The sequence below is a fragment of the Arvicola amphibius genome, chromosome 5 (assembly GCF_903992535.2).
Source record: "Arvicola amphibius chromosome 5, mArvAmp1.2, whole genome shotgun sequence".
Classification (NCBI taxonomy): domain Eukaryota; kingdom Metazoa; phylum Chordata; class Mammalia; order Rodentia; family Cricetidae; genus Arvicola; species Arvicola amphibius.
In genome coordinates, this window is record NC_052051.1 from 139,215,624 (window position 1) to 139,235,177 (window position 19,554).

At 47.4% G+C, this 19,554-nt stretch overlaps 1 protein-coding gene across 2 annotated transcripts in view; it reads left to right on the forward strand.

The window, feature by feature from the left end:
* Positions 1-19,554, forward strand: part of Nedd4l (NEDD4 like E3 ubiquitin protein ligase) — a 319,449-nt gene that overhangs the window by 82,740 nt on the left and 217,155 nt on the right. For both annotated transcript variants that reach the window (XM_038329752.2, XM_038329751.2), the window contains exon 2: positions 12,988-13,061. In XM_038329752.2, coding sequence (XP_038185680.1) covers positions 12,988-13,061 — 74 coding nt within the window. The remainder of the gene's footprint in view (positions 1-12,987; positions 13,062-19,554) is intronic.

Here is a 19,554-nt window from a genome sequence, read left to right on the forward strand (position 1 = left end):
GTTTGTAGGTCCACTGTCGATTGGATTAGCCTGCTGTGATGTGTCCCTATCCGTGCTTTCCTGTCTCAGAGCATGGCCCTGTAGCCATGCTGATAGCCACAGGGGCAAGCAGACGGAGCTCAGGCAGCACACTGGTGGTTTCCTGCAGAAGCACTGGACTGTCATCAGCTGTACCTGCATACAGTCTACAGCATTGTAATGTTTGTCTCCAGAGTCAAGGGTTGTGCAGTTGCCTCTGCCATCCACCAGAGATGACTGGGAAAGTGTCTCTCTGTGACTGTGGGTAATCTTTTCATAGAGCTGGCGTGAAAGCCCAGGTAACAGGTACCATCCCAGGGGCCGGAAACTCTGCTTCCCCCACTTGCCTTCTTTCTGGTCACAGTGGATCAGCACAGAATGGCTTCCTGCTGCAGTCCATGCATGGCTGGGTATTTAACAAGGGAATAACACATACCAGGAACTAGGAAGAAATTACATTCTAAGTATAAACCCACTAGCAAATGAGATATTAATAGGAAATAAACTCAAGAATTATCTGTGTGGCTTAAGAAGCAGAGAACATCTGTGATGCCAACAGAGGCAACTTGGGTGCCATTTGTAGGATGGAAGGGACACCCTGTCAGTCATGTTGCGTGGTCAGATAGCGCCTGATCGTGGATGCAGCTGGCGTGTCTGAAGTATAAAAAGTAGATGCCTACAGAGGGTCCCATGCAGTGGGAAGTGAAGTATTGAGGAAGCAGCGGGAAGGAGCTGTGTAGATGGGCCAATCATGAAGCCAAAGCCTCGCTCTGAGTCCCATCTCCCCAGGCAGCCTGTGATGAACGTTAGTTTACCCATAGAGGGCAGATGCATGTCATTGTCCTAGGGTCTTCACATCTTGTGCAGAGCCTTGTTCTTCAGTAAAGCCACACTTGACACTGGGCCAAGTTTCGGGGCGGTTGCTCTCATGCGTGCCACAGTAACCAGAGTCATGCGTCTCCGTGTTTTATTTCTGAGGCTTGGGGGGCATCTTCTTGAGGGCCCTTGGGGACCTGGCCCCTTCCCGTTCCTTCTTATTTAGACTACACATTCCAACCCAAACCCAGACCCCCTCCAATTTTGTCAGAGGTTCACTTACATCTGCCATGAAAAAATGCAGAATTTTAGATCCTGAGCTAAGAGTTTTGGCGTGGAACACAGTACTGTCGTTTATTGTGATCATTTTAGAACTGTAAACCCACATAGATTGCTTTATCAGTGATCTCAGAGGAACTTAAAAATGTTTCCTGTCTTCTGATTAGAAGGACAAAAGGGCCATTGACAAATAGATCCTTTGAAAACCTTTTATAGGGAGTTTGACTAACTATATCCAGTTAAAAAAGAATTTTTAATTAACTGAAGAAAGCGACCATTTGAGTTGGTATGCTTGCCGGCTTCTTCATTTCATGAACCTCCTCTGCTTTTCTATAATCTAATTTACTGTGAATTTCCCACATGTGATGATTTAATGCTTCTAGCTTGGATCACTGCAGAGTTCCCACCCCATCAGGAAGAACTTGCTTTCTCTTTTGGGGGGTTTCATGTGTTCTGATTATATTCCAGTCATGTTCCGTGTATGCTGACCAAATTCCATGATTGGCAGGCCCTGTAGCTCCGAGCTGTATCTACAGCCCTCTTTTTGCTTTTTAATTTTGAAGCAAGGTCCCACTGAAGGGCCCAAAACTGGTCTTAAATAGGCAATCGGTATTGCCTCAACTTCCCAAATAGCTGGAATTTATAGGTCTGTTTCACTGGTGTTAGCTATAAACTATCTTCTCCACCCATCTGTCCGTCCGTCTGTCTGTCTGTCCATCCATCCATCATCTTAGCCATCTATTTATGTGCATGAGTTCAGGTATACATATGCCATGGCACCATATGTGACCATAGAAAAGCTTGAGTACTGGCTTTTGCCTTCTGCCTTTGACTGAGGTAGTGTCTCCTATTGCACACTCTGAAAAAGTTTCCTGTACCCGATAAAGCCTCCCCGCCGACTCAGAGCACACTCCTGTGAACACCACCAGGCAAGCTGGCCTCCAAGCGTCTGGGGATTGTCTTCTCTCTGCCTCGTGCCTCACCGTAATAGCCCTGGGATGGCAGGACATTCACTGCCACACCTGGCTTTTGCTTGAGTGCTTGAGATTTGAACTTGCATGGCAAGAATTTTATGCACTGTGCAATCTGCTAGCCCTAGAACTTTTTACTCTGGCTAAAACACACCACTTGGATGGTCGTGGATGGGCATATTTCTTGTCCTCGTACTAAGCCTAGTTTCCCATTCACACCTCAGCCTTCCACTTGCTTTAACCTCCGCTTCTCAGCTCCTTTCTTCCCCAGGGATGGAGCTTAGGGTGGAATGATGTAGAAAAATGGAACATGCCAAGAACTCAGGTTGTCCCCTTTGAACGCCAGGCTGCTTTACTCAGAGCAGACAAAGGCATCTGGCGGCGTCCTTGCAGGAAGAAAAGTCAGGTGAGAACTTTGAAGACATAGGTGGAAGAGTCTTCAGTTCTTTGTGCAATTCGCGGTAGGCCTCAGTGATGCTAGCACCTGGATGAACGGGAAGAGGAGTCAGAATCCTGCCAGGGATTTTGTCAGGTACGGCACAGAGCCTTCTGAAGCAGGTGCCGTGCCTGTGGCTGGTACAGTGGACCCTCAAAGGACACAACCCATGCCCGGAAGACCGCTTTCTTCTCCTGTAGCGTGCTGGGTGCTTTTTCTTCCTTTGAGGCTCCCCCGAGGTAGCTTGGAGGCAAGCCACACTCTCTCCACAACAGTGTTTAGTTTAGTTTTAATTCCAGCCTCCTGCCAGCCCTTTTCCTCAGAGACTTTTCCAGAATGTCAACAGTTCTCTTTAAAAGGGCCAGTAGCCCCCGTTGCAGTTTTACCTGTTCTCTTGCTCCCTGTGTCCTCTTTCTGTGAATACTGTAGGTGACTTGGGTGACCTCATTGGGTTACTGTGCTGGGCTGGCTCATCAGAAAGTTTCCCATCTTTTTCTTTTGTAAACTGTGTTTTATTGTGTGTGCCATGGTGCATATGTGGAGGTTCAGAGGACAACTTGGGTAGATTTTGGTTCTCCCCTTCTACCCTGCGGGCCCCAGGAATTGAACTCAGGTTTTCCAGGTTTGGCAGCATGCCCACGGAGCTGTCTTGCTGGCCCACGTCCCCAGGCTTTGTCACACTTGTTAGCGTAAATGCGTACAGCGATTTTTTGACATGTATCCAGGCAGCAAGATATGGCTGCCATTGGGCTTTGGAGCTATTAAGCTTTGTAGGCCTGCTGGTCTGCAAACATGAAGTTAGAAACGAGTCTAGTCTCCAGGTTGCTGAATCCTACAGGGCAGTGCTTCTGACGTGCGCCTAAGTTCTAATTCTCTTCCCCTTTTCTCCTCCCCTCCCTCCCTCCCTCCCTCCCTCCCTCCCTCCCTCCCTCCTTCCCTCCCTCCCTCCTTCATATAAGAGCTTGTTCGGACCCCTGCAGTAATTCTCACATTGAAGTCTTGAGTGAAACTGAGGATTTTTTTTTGAGTGTGTTAACTTTCTGTTGCTGTGACCAAAACCTTGCTTGAGAGCAATCAACCTAAAAAGGAAAAAGATGTATATGGTGTGTGTGTGTGTGTGTGTGTGTGTAGATAGGAACGCCTTGGTTTGGGAGGTTTCATTCTCATTGTTCTGGGCATGTGGTGGTGTCGTGCATTGATTGAGGTAGGTAGTATGCAGTGGACAAAGTTGATTGGCCTCACCTCCTAAATGTCCCTTCACCTTATAACACTGCCAGAGGCTGAGAAGCCTAGCCCTTACACCTTCACCTTTGAGGAACATTCTATACTTCAAATAGAGCACTGAACTCAATCTCACGGCTCCTGAGCTAGGAGGTCTCAGACTCTCTCCATACCAACTTCTCATACCATGGTAGCTGTTTCTGCCCCCTTGTGAGGTGGCAGGGTGAGACGAGTGTCTTAGGGCCTCTTCTTCAAAGTCCCATTCTGTGTTGTCCTCTGTATTCTACTGGAGAAGAGTTATGCCCGCCCAAGGCTTCTACTGTTGCAGCAGGGAATGAGAGAAGAACGCCAGGAATCGTGGGCATATCTGAGTGTTTTCTACACAGTTTGTAAGGCAGAGCCCTCTTGGGCCCTTCCACTCGAGCACAGCCTTGCTCTGAAGACCCATTCCCTTCCTTTCTCACATCCGTCAGCTGTACGTACTTGGTGTGAGAGTGGCTGTTTTCTAGTCAAGAAGTTTTCGTTGCGTGGAGCCCTGAGTTCCTGTAGTTTTTCAGATGCCAGTGTCCTTCCGTCCTCACTGACTACAGTGTCATCGGGCTGAACTTGACTGTGTGTCCTGACGCTGACAGATAGTCCCTGAGTTGGGACTTGGGTGCCATTGGTACTCCTTTCAGCTGAGCTGGGTCTGTAGTCCGGAGCCTTGGGCCACCTCCCAGTTTCTACTATGTGCCTTCATCCTTATCACTGAACCGTTCCACCTCTAGCCACCCCCACGGAAGAGATAGCTGTGCCCATATTTAAATCCACTGCTGATTTGTAAGAGGACAGAGCTATGGACCTTGTCCGGCCCTGTGGGCCTCCTCAGTACTAGCACCAGGCCTCGGATGTAGTAGTGGAGTGTGACTTAGACACTCAGAGTGGAGAACTGAGGGAAAAAAGTTACAGAGAGCTGGCAGATGTCCCTGAATCCGACCGCGGAACGCTGAAGAGCGTCAAAGGCTTAGAGGGTAGGAATTAGGGTTGAGGAGACAAAAGGGGAAGAGGGACAGGATACAGAAGAAACGGGTCCGTGATAGGAATATGTGGGAGATGACGTGGGCAATGTTTAGAATTCTCACTTAGAATGTAGGTCGGGGAGGGCTGTTGCCTTATTTGTACACATGCCTTGGCTATCCATTGTTCAGCGTGGTTCTGCACGACACCTACGTGTCAGTGCAGTTTCGTCAGTGATAACGAGCACGTCACAGTAGCAGGAAGTTGGTTGGCGGGGGGAATCTGTACTTAAGTGCCTAGGGAAGTAGACAGCTTCCAGTCACCTTTGCTGTGAACCTGGAACTGCTCTTAAAAACAAACAAACAACAGCAAAAACCTAACAAAGTCTTCCCGGAAATGTCCTAACACAAAAATCTTGTCTGAGAGTTGGGACAGGGATACAAGGATGAGCAATAATTTCTGGGGTACCAGGTGCTAAGTGGGCATTCCATATGCTAGCTCCCTCTTCCTGCCAAGTCACTAAAGCTGCATGCCATGAATGGGGTCTGTGGTCGAGAATGGTGTTGGTGGTCTCTCTTAGTCCGTGTGTGCCCAATTGTGTCACTAGTACCGACTCGAATTACAAATACATCATAGGGACTGGAAGACATACGTAAATAATTCAGAGGATAATGACCAAGATAGTGAGATCCCTGACTTAGGACTTCCTTATCCATGTGGACAGCTGGTGTATATGAAACCTGGGTTACACTGGCTCCCCGCGGAGGAGGAACGTGATTTCCCAGCCCAGCGATCACATTCTTTCAGGGATGGCAGCTGCTGTGGCAGATAACGTGTGGATAAGGAGTCCGCCATCTAAGGGGAAAGGCAGACCCCGGCATTTGGGGTAGAAATCGAAATGTTGTCTTTTGTTGTTTTGCTTTCCAGAAGGGGCATTTTGATAGCTCCGGTATGTCATAGACGATACGGGGCTCATGTCATCTGGTACTTCTTACACATGGTTTAGGAGCATTCAAAACCCTTTTCCATCAGGTGAGCTTCTTGGGGGACCTTTGCTTTGTCATGTGTGGCTTGGGCCTGATATTGTGTTCCAGGTCAGAAAAGTTGGTGCTCAGGAAAAGGCACATACACAGTATCTGGAATCGCCTCTGTTATGTAACAGCGGAACAGTACATTAATTACAGGAAGAGATTTGGAAAGTTATGTTTGACCTGGCCTATTCTGCCTGCCTCTTCTGCATTGTGCAATCTGTCTCCGAATAATATTTTTATTGTCAACGTCAAGCCACCTTAGTTAAATATTTGGTTCCACTAGAGTCATAAACAAGGACCAAAATATCATGCATAGATTTTATGAAAGTAATAACCCGCTTCATAAAGTACAGGTCGCTCAGCCCGGGCCCTCTGCATGTGGTAGGTTAGTCACACACCTTTTCCCTGCCTTCCTTGCCTCAGTGCTGATGGTTGCTTATCTCTAGTTAAGGTTGTCATTTTCAGGAAACACAGATAAGAAATCTTTACTGTTTAAAAAATGATTTTTATTGGACCTTAAAGAGCGAGTGAGCTTTGTCATGACAGCTGTTTGTGGACAGTTAGTGCTCAAGAAAGGTCCTCTCCTCTCCCCATTTCCCAGCTGCTGGCTGCTTATAACATACGATGTCACATCTTCCTAGTAATACCCTTCTATGTCTTTGTGAGTTTGCAGCACAGAACAGAAACTCGTGGGTTTATTCACTTTAGAAGTGGCAGCAAGCTAGATTTGTGTCCTTTGCCTATGACTTCTGTTGTTAAATTCCCTTTTACAGTTTGTCTATTCTGAGACTTCTGTAAAATTGGGGTTCCCCTTCATTCTTTGTGGTGCTGACCATGCAAGTGTTCTATGGAGCCTACAACCTTGAGGAAGTGTTTATTTCAAAAAAGAAAGAAAGGAAGGAAGAAAGAAGGAAAGAAAGAAAATATTTGTTTTTCAAAAGGAAAAACTTCAAGTAAACTAGAAGATGTCACCCACTAGTCAGATGTAGTCAGTATTACTGCCATCTTTTCTAGATACTTTGTTGCATAGATGTGCCATTGACTTTTTAAAATATTAAGTATTGTGTGTGCCTGAGCACGTGCAGGTGTGCATCTGTGAGGGCTGGTGTGGTGGTTGGGGGGGGAGAATCAGAGGACAGCTCGGCAGTTTGTTCTCTGCTGCCATCTTGTGGATCTGGGATCCCCAGCTGTGAGTGTCAGCTTGTGCTAAGCCATAACTTCAGCCCTGTTGCCTTTAAAAAATAATGAGATGCTGCAAAGAGAGGCAGGCTCCCTTTGGTTTTCTGTGGGAAGGGATGATGTCCCGGGAAGGGGCAGCAGGTCACATTGGGGAGCTTCTCTTTACCACGCTTCATGAAGTTTCCCCTCCAACCACCATGCATGCTCTCCTCCATTTAGCAAGAGAGATGGGCATGCAAACAGACTGTGTCCTATAGGGATGACTTATGAATCACTGGCAGAAGCCCCTATCATTCCTGTCCACATTCCATTGGCCAGAACTTAATCATGTGGATGTTCTCCCTAACCATAAGGAAGTCTGGGAATTGTAGTCTAGCTGTGAATCTTTTTGATTGTTTGTTTGTTTTTGGAGCAGGGCTTCTCTTTGTAGTGGACCTGGCTCTCTAGGGTGGATCATTCTGCAGACCAGGCTGTCATCAAATTTACAGAGATCCACCTGCCTGTGCATTTCAGGTGTTGGGATTAAAGGCGTGCGCCACTACCCTCCTGCAGTTTTTCTTTTTTTAACAGGACACTTTATTTTGTTACGTTTTAAATTTGGTTTGTTGTTACTGTCTTTGGTGGTTTTTTGTTTTGTTTTTGTTTTATTTTGAGACAAGGTCTCTGTGGTTCTGGCTGTCTTGGAACTCACTATGTAGATCAGGCTGGTCTTGAATTTAAAGAGATCCACCTGCCTCCACCTCTCCCATGCTGGAGTTAAGGCGTGTACCCCACACCAGGTTGGGAGTCCGATACTTCATTTTGAACTTTGGTTTTGTGACTTTGCGTTGTTGAGACAGTGTTTAACTGTTCTGTCCCTGTTGGCCTGGAGCCCATGATTGACTTTCCGTGGTCTTTGAGTGCCAGGATTACAGGAACACACCACCATGCCCTGCGGAACATACTTTTGTTTGCTCGGTCTGGTCACTTCTATATCTCCACTCTGCTGGAAGCCTCACCGCGTTCTCTGTCTCCTGTCCCTGCTCTCTGTTCCCTGTCCCTGTAAGCCTTGCTTGTCACCCACTTTTTATAGCTCCCATCAACATGATTGGCATTAATCCACCCTCTTCCAAGGATTCTTGTCTGGTATCTGACCCCACCACACCCCAATACCCTTTGGGGCATGTTCTTAACTGGTCTGTCCCTGTGTCCCTGGGTTTGCTGTCAGCCTTGCCTGAAACTTCCTACTCCACCTCAACACTGCTTCCCAGGTCTCCACTCAAGCGTCTTCTCTGCAGAGTGGCCTTTCTTTACCACTGGCCATGCTTGGTTGGTTGCCGCACTGACTGTCACGGCTCCAGAGCATGTACTGCCAGCCATCAGAAATTGTGTCACACTGTGTATTTCCAGTCTGTCCTTCTGCCTCTTTTAGACTCTGGAGTTCTCTGAGGCAGGAACTCAGTCTTACATCTGTGTCCCAAGATACTGTATTTGACACATGGTGGTCATTCAGTAAGTGCTCATTGCGTGGAGGGACATCACAATATACTGTGTGTGTGTGTGTGTGTGTGTGTGTGTGTGTGTGTGTGGAGTATACCTGTTTTAAAAATATTTTAAATTTTTTTTGAGAATTACGTGCAATATAGATTGGTCACATTCTTTCCTTTCTTCCAACTCTTCCCAGATCTTCCACCACCTCCCTACCCCGCCCAACTTCAAAACTACACACACACACACACACACACACACACACACTATTTATGTTGGACAACTCCTCCTGGGTGTGGCGCCTGCCTGGAATGTGGTTGATAGACCCAATGAATGACACTCCATTGGAGGAAGTGGATTTTCCTTTTGACCCCAGACATTTTCAATTGCAAATAGCTTCTTGGTCAGGGGTAGAACTTGGTCTGCTTTCCCTTCTCTGTGCTGGGATTTCTGTCTGGCTTGATCTTCTGCAGTGTTCCCTCTGTGTGCTGCCACAGTATCTGTGAGCCCATAGGTGCACAATCCTGTTGTATCTGGAAGACACTTTCCTTGGAGTCACCCATCACCTCTGGCTCTTACAATCATTCCATCCCCTTTTGCAGAGATCCCTGAACCTTAAGGGGAGGGGTCTGAATAAAGACGTCCTATTCAGGGCTGAATGCTCCAAAGTCTCTCACTTTCTGCACATTGTCTAGTTGCAGGACTCTCTTTTAATTCTCATCTGTTGCAGGAAGTGTCTCTGATAAAGGTTGAGCTACCTATTGATTCTGGCGTTCCTGGCTGGAGCTCTGGGTCCAAACTCCAACAATGTTCGCTCAGCATCGTAGAGGTGGGGGTGTGGCAGGTGAGCAGGCAGAGAAAAGATACCGAGGTCTTAGGGTCAAACTCTGCATGGTCCTGGGTGTGTTTGTCTGGATGTGGGTGTGTGTGCGTGTGTGCACGCGCCATGGTATATGCGTGGAGATCAGAAACTAGCCTTCCACTTTGAAATCACTGCATACACATACTAGCTTTTCTGGGAGTTTCTGAGATTCTCACTTCACCTCTGTCTTGCAATGGGAGCCCTGGAATTACCGATATGCCCCTGTGCCAGGGCTCCAAGGATCTGAGTTCAAGTCCTCACATTTGGTGTGGCAAGTGCTTCTGTTCCTTGTTTCTTCTCCCTTATCCTCCTCTGCAATTTCCTTGTTTTTCTTTTTTCTCCTCCTCCTCCTTTTTGTTTTTTCAAGACAGGGTTTCTTTTGTGTAACAGCCCTGGCTGTCCTGGACCTCACTCTGTAGACCTGGCCAGCCCCCAAACTCAGATCAGCCTGCTTCTACCTCCTGAGTGTTGGGATTTAGGGTGTGTGCCTCCACGCCTGGGGCGATTTACTTTGGATTGGTTTATAAATGAGATTCTGTCTAACAAAGAGCATGAATGAAATTTTATGGGATTTAGAGATAGCCCCTGCAAGATAGCCTCTTGCTAGGCTGTGTTCTCCTGTCTTATGCGGGCTTTGGGGAGCTGCCTCTTACAAACAGGGGAAGCCTGGCTACAGGGCAGGTTGACCTCGGTATCTTCCTTATATTTTGAGTTAGATTTCAGATCAGGTGCTCACATTTACTAAGTGAAAGAACTGATTTCCCTTAGAAAATTCTAGCTTTCTCTTTATTTCAGCTTATTTTTCATCATTTACTCATGTAAATGTTGCCTGATTTTTTTCCTAGTTTGGGAAGCAGGCTGCCTAAGTAGGACCCCTCACACAATGGGAGTGCAGAGCAGGGAGCCAGCACCCTGCCTTCTTCCTACCTGGTTACAGTTGGGCCGAGGTTCCTATCAAATAATCCTTGCTGAGCAAGACTCTCCCCATGGTTTCTGAAAATTCTGAGAGGAGCACGAAGAGTTTCTCACCAGCATGCTTTTCTTCTGTCCTGTGGTGAGTGACCATTAGTCCCTCGCGCTCCATCATAGACATTATCTCTCCATCGCCACAGCTACCATTGCAGGTGCGGAGAGCCACAGCTGTGTCTGAATTGAACCTAAGCAGCACTAGTGGCTTTACAGGTTCCTGCTCCTTTACCTCGGGGTCATTTCACACCTTTGCTGACTGGTCTCCCTTGAGTGGCACCTGGGACTAACCTGTCACCTCTTCTAACAGTTTTCAATCAGTATCCTCAATTCCACTCTCCTGTCCCCCACTCCCATCCACAACCCTCAGCATGGCTGCATTTACGAGACTTGTTGGCTCCAGTATTGAGGTTCCTTGCGCCCTCTTTGATTAGGCATGGATCCATTCATTTGGTAGGTACATGGTAAACTCTCCATTTTTATGCACTAGGTACCAGCGAGCCACATACCCTTGTCAGACAAAGAATTCTGCAGAAGTACGTTAACCAGATTTTGATCCATGTATAAAAAATGGTTTCACTGTGTCATCCCTCAATATGAGAAGGCTCTGGGAGACACCATGTGACCAGGGGCAAAGGACAACTTGGCAAGAAAGAGAAAAGAATCTCCACCTGCAGAACACCATGTGCCACAGAAAGAATTCTTGATCCCTGGTCTGTAAATATACAAGAGACAGGATAGGGCGATTCCAGCAGCACTCAGAGGCACTTTGGTAGCCGCATGGGAGACTGTTGCACTGGGTAGCGTGGTGTCTTCGTTATCCCTGCCGAGTCTGCCCTCACGTTCCCTCTCCTGATCACCCCTTTGTGGATGTCCTACACTGCTGTTGTTTTGGATGCTGGGGAGTGAACCCAGGTCTAGGAAAGCTCCCCTGAGCTCATAGCCCCAGCACAGACATGTTGAGAAGATCTTGCTTTACATTTTTGCATCCTTCTCTGGATTTGTGTGGAAACAGTGTTACATCAGGGAGGGAGGAAGAATAGGGGAGGGTGGATTCGTGGTGGGGATGGAAGACTCCTGAGGGGTAAGTCATCTCAAGCACATGGTGTGGTTGGTCCATAGGTATTGTGGGTCAGTGGCTCATTAGCAAAGGCAGGGTACCAGATTTGATCCACCTTTTGTTTTTCTGTCTTTCTCCTTCATTGTTATGATGTCATATAGGTCTTCCCGGGTCTTAACTTACTTGGCAGATGAATTTTTAGTTGCTTCTCTCCGACTGCTCAGCACTAGTGTTCCAAGGACTCCATTCCTGGTCCTCACCTCCTTCTGTTCTTCCTGGCTAACTCTCCACACACTACTGTCTGCCACACCGACCTCCAGCCCTCTGCTAACTAGCTCTCAAGTCTCTAACTCAGACCCAGCCTTTCTCCCATTGGCCATCTGATTTGCTGCCTAGGCATGTTGGACACGGCCCTCCATCTCAGTTTATGTTAATAGTGACCCAAACTCAGACTTCTGTGACCTTGGCTCAGTCCTTCTTCTATGCCACTCCCTCTATCCTCGGGTGTTCCTCAACCTTTGACCTTTCACCTGCCCCCAGCGTGTCGGTGTCTGTTACTTTTAGTAAGTAGACCTAGGAACGTATTTCTGTTTTTATCTGAAGACCAAGTGCAGTGCCCACTGTGTAAAAGATACTTAAATGCTAGACTGAGTGAAAGAAGTCGAAGACTGGATGGATGATGGAAAGTTGACGAGCCAGTTTGAGGTTACCTTTCAGAATGAGGCTGTCAGTTCTTTGTATCAGAAACGGGGCATTATTTTTGCTCGGTAAAACTGCAGTTTGAAAAACACTTGGTTGTTTTGTTTTAGAAATATTTCACCACATAAAACTTCCCTCTTTTCTATCTCTGGTCACATTTATAAATATATACACTTGAAAGATAGAATTACAGTGACTTTTGGTACCTGGTTATTAGAAGATATCACCTCAGTGGCTCCCGTGGTTGTGTTCTGGGTACAGCAGGGCAATATTTCCACAAATATCAGAAGTAATTGATATTAATGACCTGCCTACTTAGACTTGAACATGTGCTTCATTAATCTTCATGCTGCAGCTTCCAGAATCTTAACATCTTTTTTTCTTTGTGTGTCAATGGTCATTCCTCAGAATGCCATTTTTCTACCTTGGTGTTCTGTTTGTTTGTTTTGTTATTTTCTTTAAAGACAGAGTCTTTTACTGGCATGGAATCCAACAAGTCAGCTAGGCTTGCTGTTCCGTGAGCCCCGGGGTTCCTCCTACCCTGCCTTCCCAGCACTGGGATTACAAACTCATGCCATGCCTGGTTCTTCTCTGTGGGTTCTGGGGATTTGAACTCAGATCCTCACACTTGCGTGGCAAACTCTTTGCTGACTGAGCTATCTTGCCAGCCTCCCATCCGGATTATATATACACAATCAAGGTCTTGATACATAGCCCTAACTAGCCTGTCCCTCACTGTGTAAGTGGTCTGAAACTTGTACTGAGTTTTAAGATTATGTCACCATGCCTGTTTGGAGTCTGAGCATTGTAGACCAGCTGTGCTGCCTTCTGAACTTAACTGTGAGCAGGAATTGCCAGAGCTTGAACTGAAGTATATTTCATTGTCGGACTGAGTAGAAATTGCCCGCTTGAAGCTTCCAGTTGAAAGCGTTGTCTATGAAGGATCAGTTTTAACCTTGTTGTTTTTCCCTCCCTCTTTCTAACAGGGGGAATCCCGTATTCTCAGAGTAAAAGTTGTTTCTGGAATTGACCTCGCCAAAAAGGACATATTTGGAGCCAGGTATGTTTGCTTTTTTGTGTGTGTTGGGGGGAGCGGGACAGGATGGTCTTCTGGAGAAGTTGGTAAACTTTTAGTGGGTGGTGGTGGGGATTGAACCTAGGACCTTGTGCATGTCAGGCAGTGCTCAACAACTAAATACATTCCCAGTCCCCTTTTACTTTTTCTGTTGAGACAGCAGCTCACTAAGTTGCCTGGGCTGGCTTTGAACTTGTGGTCCTCTTGTCTCTGCCTCTTAGATGCTGGAATGAATAGGCCTGAATCAGAAGGCCTGGCTGGTAAATGCTTTTCAAAGTTAGATGCGCATCTGTCCCACCCCCAAGGCTTTTGCAGTGCCACCTGGGAGGTTGGTTTAGTGCCTGATGGGGAAGCAGATAGTCAAGGGTAGTGTTTGCATGGGTATCTAACCGTGATCTCTAACCATATCTCCATGGTTGCTAGCCGGTTCCCCCATGTACGATGCTGACTGCTTGAGGATAGGTTCTAGTGAAATTTTCTTCCTCCCCTCAGTTTGGGAACACAACTCTGCTTATTTTTAACACATTCGCTGGTTCTGGCTCCGTGGATTCTGGCAACCCTGAATCAGAAATATTTGGGTAAAAAATGATGTTGGTATCGATCGTGTAGAGTGTTTTATCCTCACCTGACATTATTTCTTAAACAGTACAATACAAAAGTGATTACATAGTGTTTAGGCTAAATATTAGGAGAGATATAAATGTGATTTAAAGTATATGAGAAAATATGCATTGGTTATTTGCAAACACCACAGAATAGAATTTTATAAAAGTATTATGAGCATCTGAGATTTGGGATCCTTGGGAGGAACTGGAACAATTCTCTACAGATGTGAAGGGAAGGCCTTTCTTGGTTTTGTTTTTGTGCTTTTAATTCCTAACTAGGATAACCTAAAAGGATATTCTGTTTCCTTGACACATGTAATCTACGTGCAGGGATGGGGTGACGTGGGTGATGCTGGCGATTGCTGTTTTCTTACTGATGCCCTGGCTGAGTGGCAGTGTGAGCCTTCTGTGTGCATTAGCACTTGCATTTCCAATACTGCTCGTGATATTCCCTGGCCTCTTTGGCCACTTAGGCTCTCTTTAGGGTGTGGCAGTGTGTTATGGGCAGGGGACAGAATGATGGTAAAACAGCTTGAAAAGATTTGAGCCAGACTTTGGAGCACAGCGCTCCTGAGCTTTGACCCAGTTGAGACCTAGAAGGGTTCAAGCCTAGCTTTCTAATTTATTGTTGAGGTGGTGCACAGAAGGCCCAGCTGCTCCCTAACACCACCAGGCCAGCAGTTTTAGAAGAATGAGTAGACAGCCTTCTATCCCTTCTTTTGGAATGCTCTTGAGGGCAGGTGGCTGTCAAGGATCCACGTCATCAGGTTCCTGCTGGCCCCCTGTGGTTTGACCCTATGGCCATCTTTTGTGTGTACCTCTGCCTGGCAGGAGACCCTGCATACTGAGGCCTCTTCCCAAGTCGCTCTCTGTCTTCCCCACCCACCCTAGAGAAAGCATCTCCTGCCTGCCAGTGATGTCGCCCGACCCCCCTGTTGTCTAACTGACTAGATGTCACACACCACTGAATGCTGCCTATTAAAGACAGTAAGTTTATAGACTGAAACCTAGAACTGAAGCAAATGTTGAAGGGTTGTTTGCAGATCTTTCTTTCTTTCCTTCTAGCTCTCTGGATGTGTCCCAGGGAGGCTTGAGTGTCTGAAAACCTGTCCCCTCCTGGCACTGACAGTAGCCTGTGCTGTGGGGGATGAGTGAGAGGTGCACACTCCACCCAAATGGCGTTTTCCTTTGACTGTGAACTCAAACTGCAGGGTTGGCCGCCTGCCTATGCACCAGCAGAGGAACCTGTCCTGGAGGTGGGGACAGGAAAAGCCCGTGTTTCCCCTCTTCCTTTCCAGGGCAACCCTGTCGCTGGTTCCAGGAATCCCCACTCCTGCTAACCTGAAATGACACCCTTTCCATGAATACTGGAATTCTAAAATTCCATCCCTATCAAAACACCACCTTATATCCTGCCCCTCCCAGTCAGCTCAGATGGCCTTTAGAAAACTATTTTTAATTGTGCGTAGGTGTCCGCGTGCTGTGCTGTGCACGTGGAAGGCAGAGGGCACCTTCGTGGAGCTGGCTCTCTCCTTTCACCTTTAGGTGAGTTTGGGGACCCATGCTCAGGCTGCCAAACTTGCAAGTGTCCTGTAGCCGGGCCCTTCTAATACCCATTTTTCCTTTCTTAACCCCTTAACTGCCATGGAAAACACAGTGGCTTTTCAGTGTCTGTCCCCGGTTATCTGGAGGCTTCTAATAGTTCCTTCACTTATTAGTATTATTATTTTACCTATTAGTATTATTATTTTGCTTATTATTGAGTTAAGTTATTCAGCAGAGGCATCTTAACACAGGGCGCTGTCCCTCCTTTCCTTCCTTCCCATAGATCTCTGCTCTTAGAAGTGGGATTTAGAAAGTTCTCTTGCCTTTGAGCTTTTCTTTTCTCTCTTTTTTTTTTCTTTTTTGGTCTTGTTTTAACCTAACTCCTTTGTATAAAAAAAATTAGCCATGGACTGGAAAGAAGATGCAGAGGGTCAGGTTGAATTTCCAGAACCTACACAGTAGCTCACAACCATCCACAACCCCAATTCCAGGATCTCTAGCAACCTCTTCTGAATCCTTCAGGCACCAGGCCTATGTGTGGTATACACACACACATATACATACACACACGTGCACACATGTATACACACAATACATACATATCCGCATATCCATACACATGTTCACACACATGCACACATATACATGTGCGCACACATGCACACATATATGTATACACATGCACATACAACACACACAGGCAAAACACTCAATTACATAAAACTAAATAAGTATGTTTTAAAAGACATTTTTTAATTTTTCTTAGTTTCTTAGTTTGTCAGTAAGATCTGGTTAAAACTGTAAATTGGACTCAGAATTTTAGAGGAACCCAGGAAATTTCAGTCCTAAATTCTTCCAATCTGTGTGGAAACAGGGCCTTTTCTTAGAGAGTAGATAAAAAGGAAGATGCAAGTTAGAAAGACAAAGAGTGTAGCCTGATGGATCAGTGCCAGGAAGGGACCCAGAAATGGAGGGCCCCTCCATTCTAGGCCAGTAAATGGAGAACGCCCCACCACCTTTCTCCCCTCCTCTCTTCTCTGAACGTGAAGGACGCGGTGGTTGGTCCAGGCTGGGATAGGTTGGCATCTTGCACTGGGCTCCTATTCTTACCGGCAGAGCGACAGGGCCCTGGGCTGGAGACACCAATCTGTCCTGGCACCAGCAGCAGCCTGAGGAATTCTTTTCAGAACCTGCGTGCCCGTGGAGGTCAGAGGATAGCTGTTCTCTTATCCATAGTACAGGTCTTAGGCATGGAGTTACCATTAGCCCTGAGGGTAGGACCCTCTGAGCTGTCTCCTGCCCCTCGAGTTGGAATCTATTAGGAAGACATTTTAACAAAGAGTTCAACCTGAGGATTAGCAGAAAGAGACATTCGGGGATAGGGTCTGGGCACCTTGAAGTGACTAGGCCCAAAGGGTTTCCAAGGACTCTTACCCCGCTACTGTATTTTGGGGTCATAAAGTAGCTCCTGGGGTGCCTTGGGTAGAATAACAGTCTGATAAAACATTGAGTGCAAGGGTTGCACGCAAGGTAAAGAAATGCCGTTTGGTGTGGGGTTTCCTGTGAGAGTATCTGAAAATTGCGGGTTTTCAGCTGGGCAGGGATTGAAGCGTTTTTGATCATCTGTGCTTAGGCTATAGCCATGGACCATGGCTATGTCAGCATCCTTCCCTGAAGCATCTCTGTGCAGCAGCATTGTCATGGCTTCTGTAGATGACCTCCAAAGCAAATGTTGTTAATGTACTGAAATTCTTGACTCTTCAACCAGACTCTGGGGTTCCCCTATTTCCTCCCCCCTTTTAATTTGCTTCTTTGCTGTTCTCTGTTTGCTCTGTGGTTTAATACCTTGTCTCATGACTTTGTATTTCCTCGATGGCCTTCATTCTCTTTCCTCCTGACCTTAACACATCTTTCAAAACCATGGCATGTTCGTGAAGCAGATAGCTGTACCTTGCAGTGGAAGGCCGGAGTCCAGAGAGAGCCCTCAGTGGTTAGTCAGAGGAAACTCTGAGGTGTCCTTAGGCCGTGGTCATAAGCACAAGTGCAGGTTTTGCAATGTATTCCCTTCCGTCCACTGTGTCCTTCAGAGCCCTGGGCCAGCAAGCGTCCTCCCCTCACCCCCAGCCTGTTTCCTCAGTGTTCTCTAACTCAGGTCTCACCAGATCCCAGTCTCTCAGGCAGAAGTTAGGGTAGGAGTTGGAACTCTCACTGTGGAAAGAGAACAGTAGAAGTTCCTTGACCTGAGACATGACAGGGAGTGATGGCGTGGAAGGCCGGGGAGACTGCATGGTAACTTTGGGGTCCTGGTGGAGATAGTACTTCCTCCCTCTTTGTCCTTCTGACCTGGTGGTGTCAGCTGCCAAAGGCTCTAAGACCTGCTGTTGGTGGAGCTGCACTGTGGCGGCCTAGCGTTCCCTCAGCGGGAGTTCACCAGTCCTTTCTTGAGAGGCCTGTGCCGAGATGCCCTTCTCCCTTTTGGTTCCCTGGGCCACCATCCAGCACTCAGGATGCAAGATTGTTTTTCATCTCCACTGTAGCCAAGTCCAAGGCTATTAGAGAGATCCTTTGTTCAGAGCACTGGGGCTGGCTGCCCACGTGAAGAATGGATGTGGCAGAGGTGGGGGTTTCCCTGCCAGCCTCACCTGGAGGTCAGAAAGGGACAGCCACATAGTTCTTCACCTGAAATCGGAACAGTTCTGTCTGAAATCAGCGCTGTATAGAATGGGATGTCAAGGCAAAAGGGGCAAATGGAGTCTTTTGTCACCTGGGTCACAGGCATCCAGTCTTGATTTTCTCCATAATGACAGAAATGTTAGGTGATTCTTTTTTCTCCCCTCCAAATTCATTGTTTGTTTGAGACAGTCTTGCTCTGTCCAATTGACAAGTCTAGCGTTGAGCTCTTGTTGGTCATGCCTCTGCCTTCCATGGGCTGGGCTCCCATGCTTGGCTCCGGAACAGTGCAGGGCAAAAGATAATCTAACCCTTAAGAAAGTGAGAGGCCAAGGGAACACTGAAGCGCTGTTCTGCCAACTGCAGGGTCACGGTGAAGCCTGGCTGCTTCTGAGCCTCTTTGTTCCAGCAGTCTCCTCAGGCTCGCAACTCTGCCTTGACCTCACGCAACTTTGGCTGGTACATTTGTGTGTGTGTGTGTGTGTGTGTACCCGAGTGTGTATGCCCGTGTGTGTACGCGTGTGTGTACCCAAGTGTGTATGCCCATGTGCATTTGTTTCCTTGTGTTCAGTTCATGTTGGCTTTTTTTTTTTTGAAGCAGGACCTCTCTGGCCTGAATTTTCCTGATTAGGCTAGTCTAGTAGGCCAGGAAGCGCGCAGGGATCCAGCTGTGTCCACCTCCCCAGCACTGGGGTCACAGTATGTACCTTCACACTTGCCGTTTTGGACACGTGTTCTGGGAATTGACCTCAAGTCCTCGTGAGTGTGTGGCAATCGCTTTACTGACTAAGTTTTCCTCACAGTCCCTTGGCTGTCAGCTTTGTTAGCTTCACCTCTGATGGCCAGGACTGAACTTTATTTTTCCCCTTGCAGAGCTTGCTGCAGTCTCTAGTGTCCCTGAGAAATAACTTAATTAAGTCCGTGTGAACGGGGCCCACTCCTCCTCTTCCTCTGCTTCCCAAACCCTTCTACTGTGACTGGAAACTCCATATTCTAAATGCGCCCTGAAGTTGCTGCTTCCTGTATTGGCCTCTGCTTTTCACCTTGCCTGGATTCTGTTTCCATCTTGTGCGGCAGCTACTCCCTTGTTTCTCTCTCCTTGGCCTGTTCCAGTGGCAGCATGCCTGTAGAGGTCCCTTCCCTGTGAGGCGACCCATAGCTCAAGGAGGCGGAGCCGCTGTTGACCCCACCTCCTCCGGCTCTCGCCTTGGGAAGCTGGTATGTTTAGACACAGCAGCCTTGCTCCCTCACTGTTGCAGGCCTGGGCTGGGATGTTACTGGGTCAGTGCACTGACTTGAACTTCTTAAGGGCAGTGTGATTGGAGTGTCCAGTGGTCCTGCCAGCCCAGGAATGGGTGTTTTCTTGCTCCTAGAGGTGCTGTGGGCTCCTTATCCTTCTCCCTTGTGCATTCAGGAGAAGTTCCTGTTCTGATTTTCACAGGGGCTCTGGGGACGTAGCAGAGGACGTTCACCAGAAGTCACATGCCAAGTTAGTGTGGCAAGAGGAGGCAAAGGGAAGCAGGCTCAGGGCTGGCAGACGCGGAATGCTTGGCATTTGTGAAAACTTGCTACGTCATACCTCACAGATGGATTCAGTCATGCCATAGTAGATCCCAGAAGTTTCTCTTTGGATAAACAAGGCCAAATTGGGCCTAGGC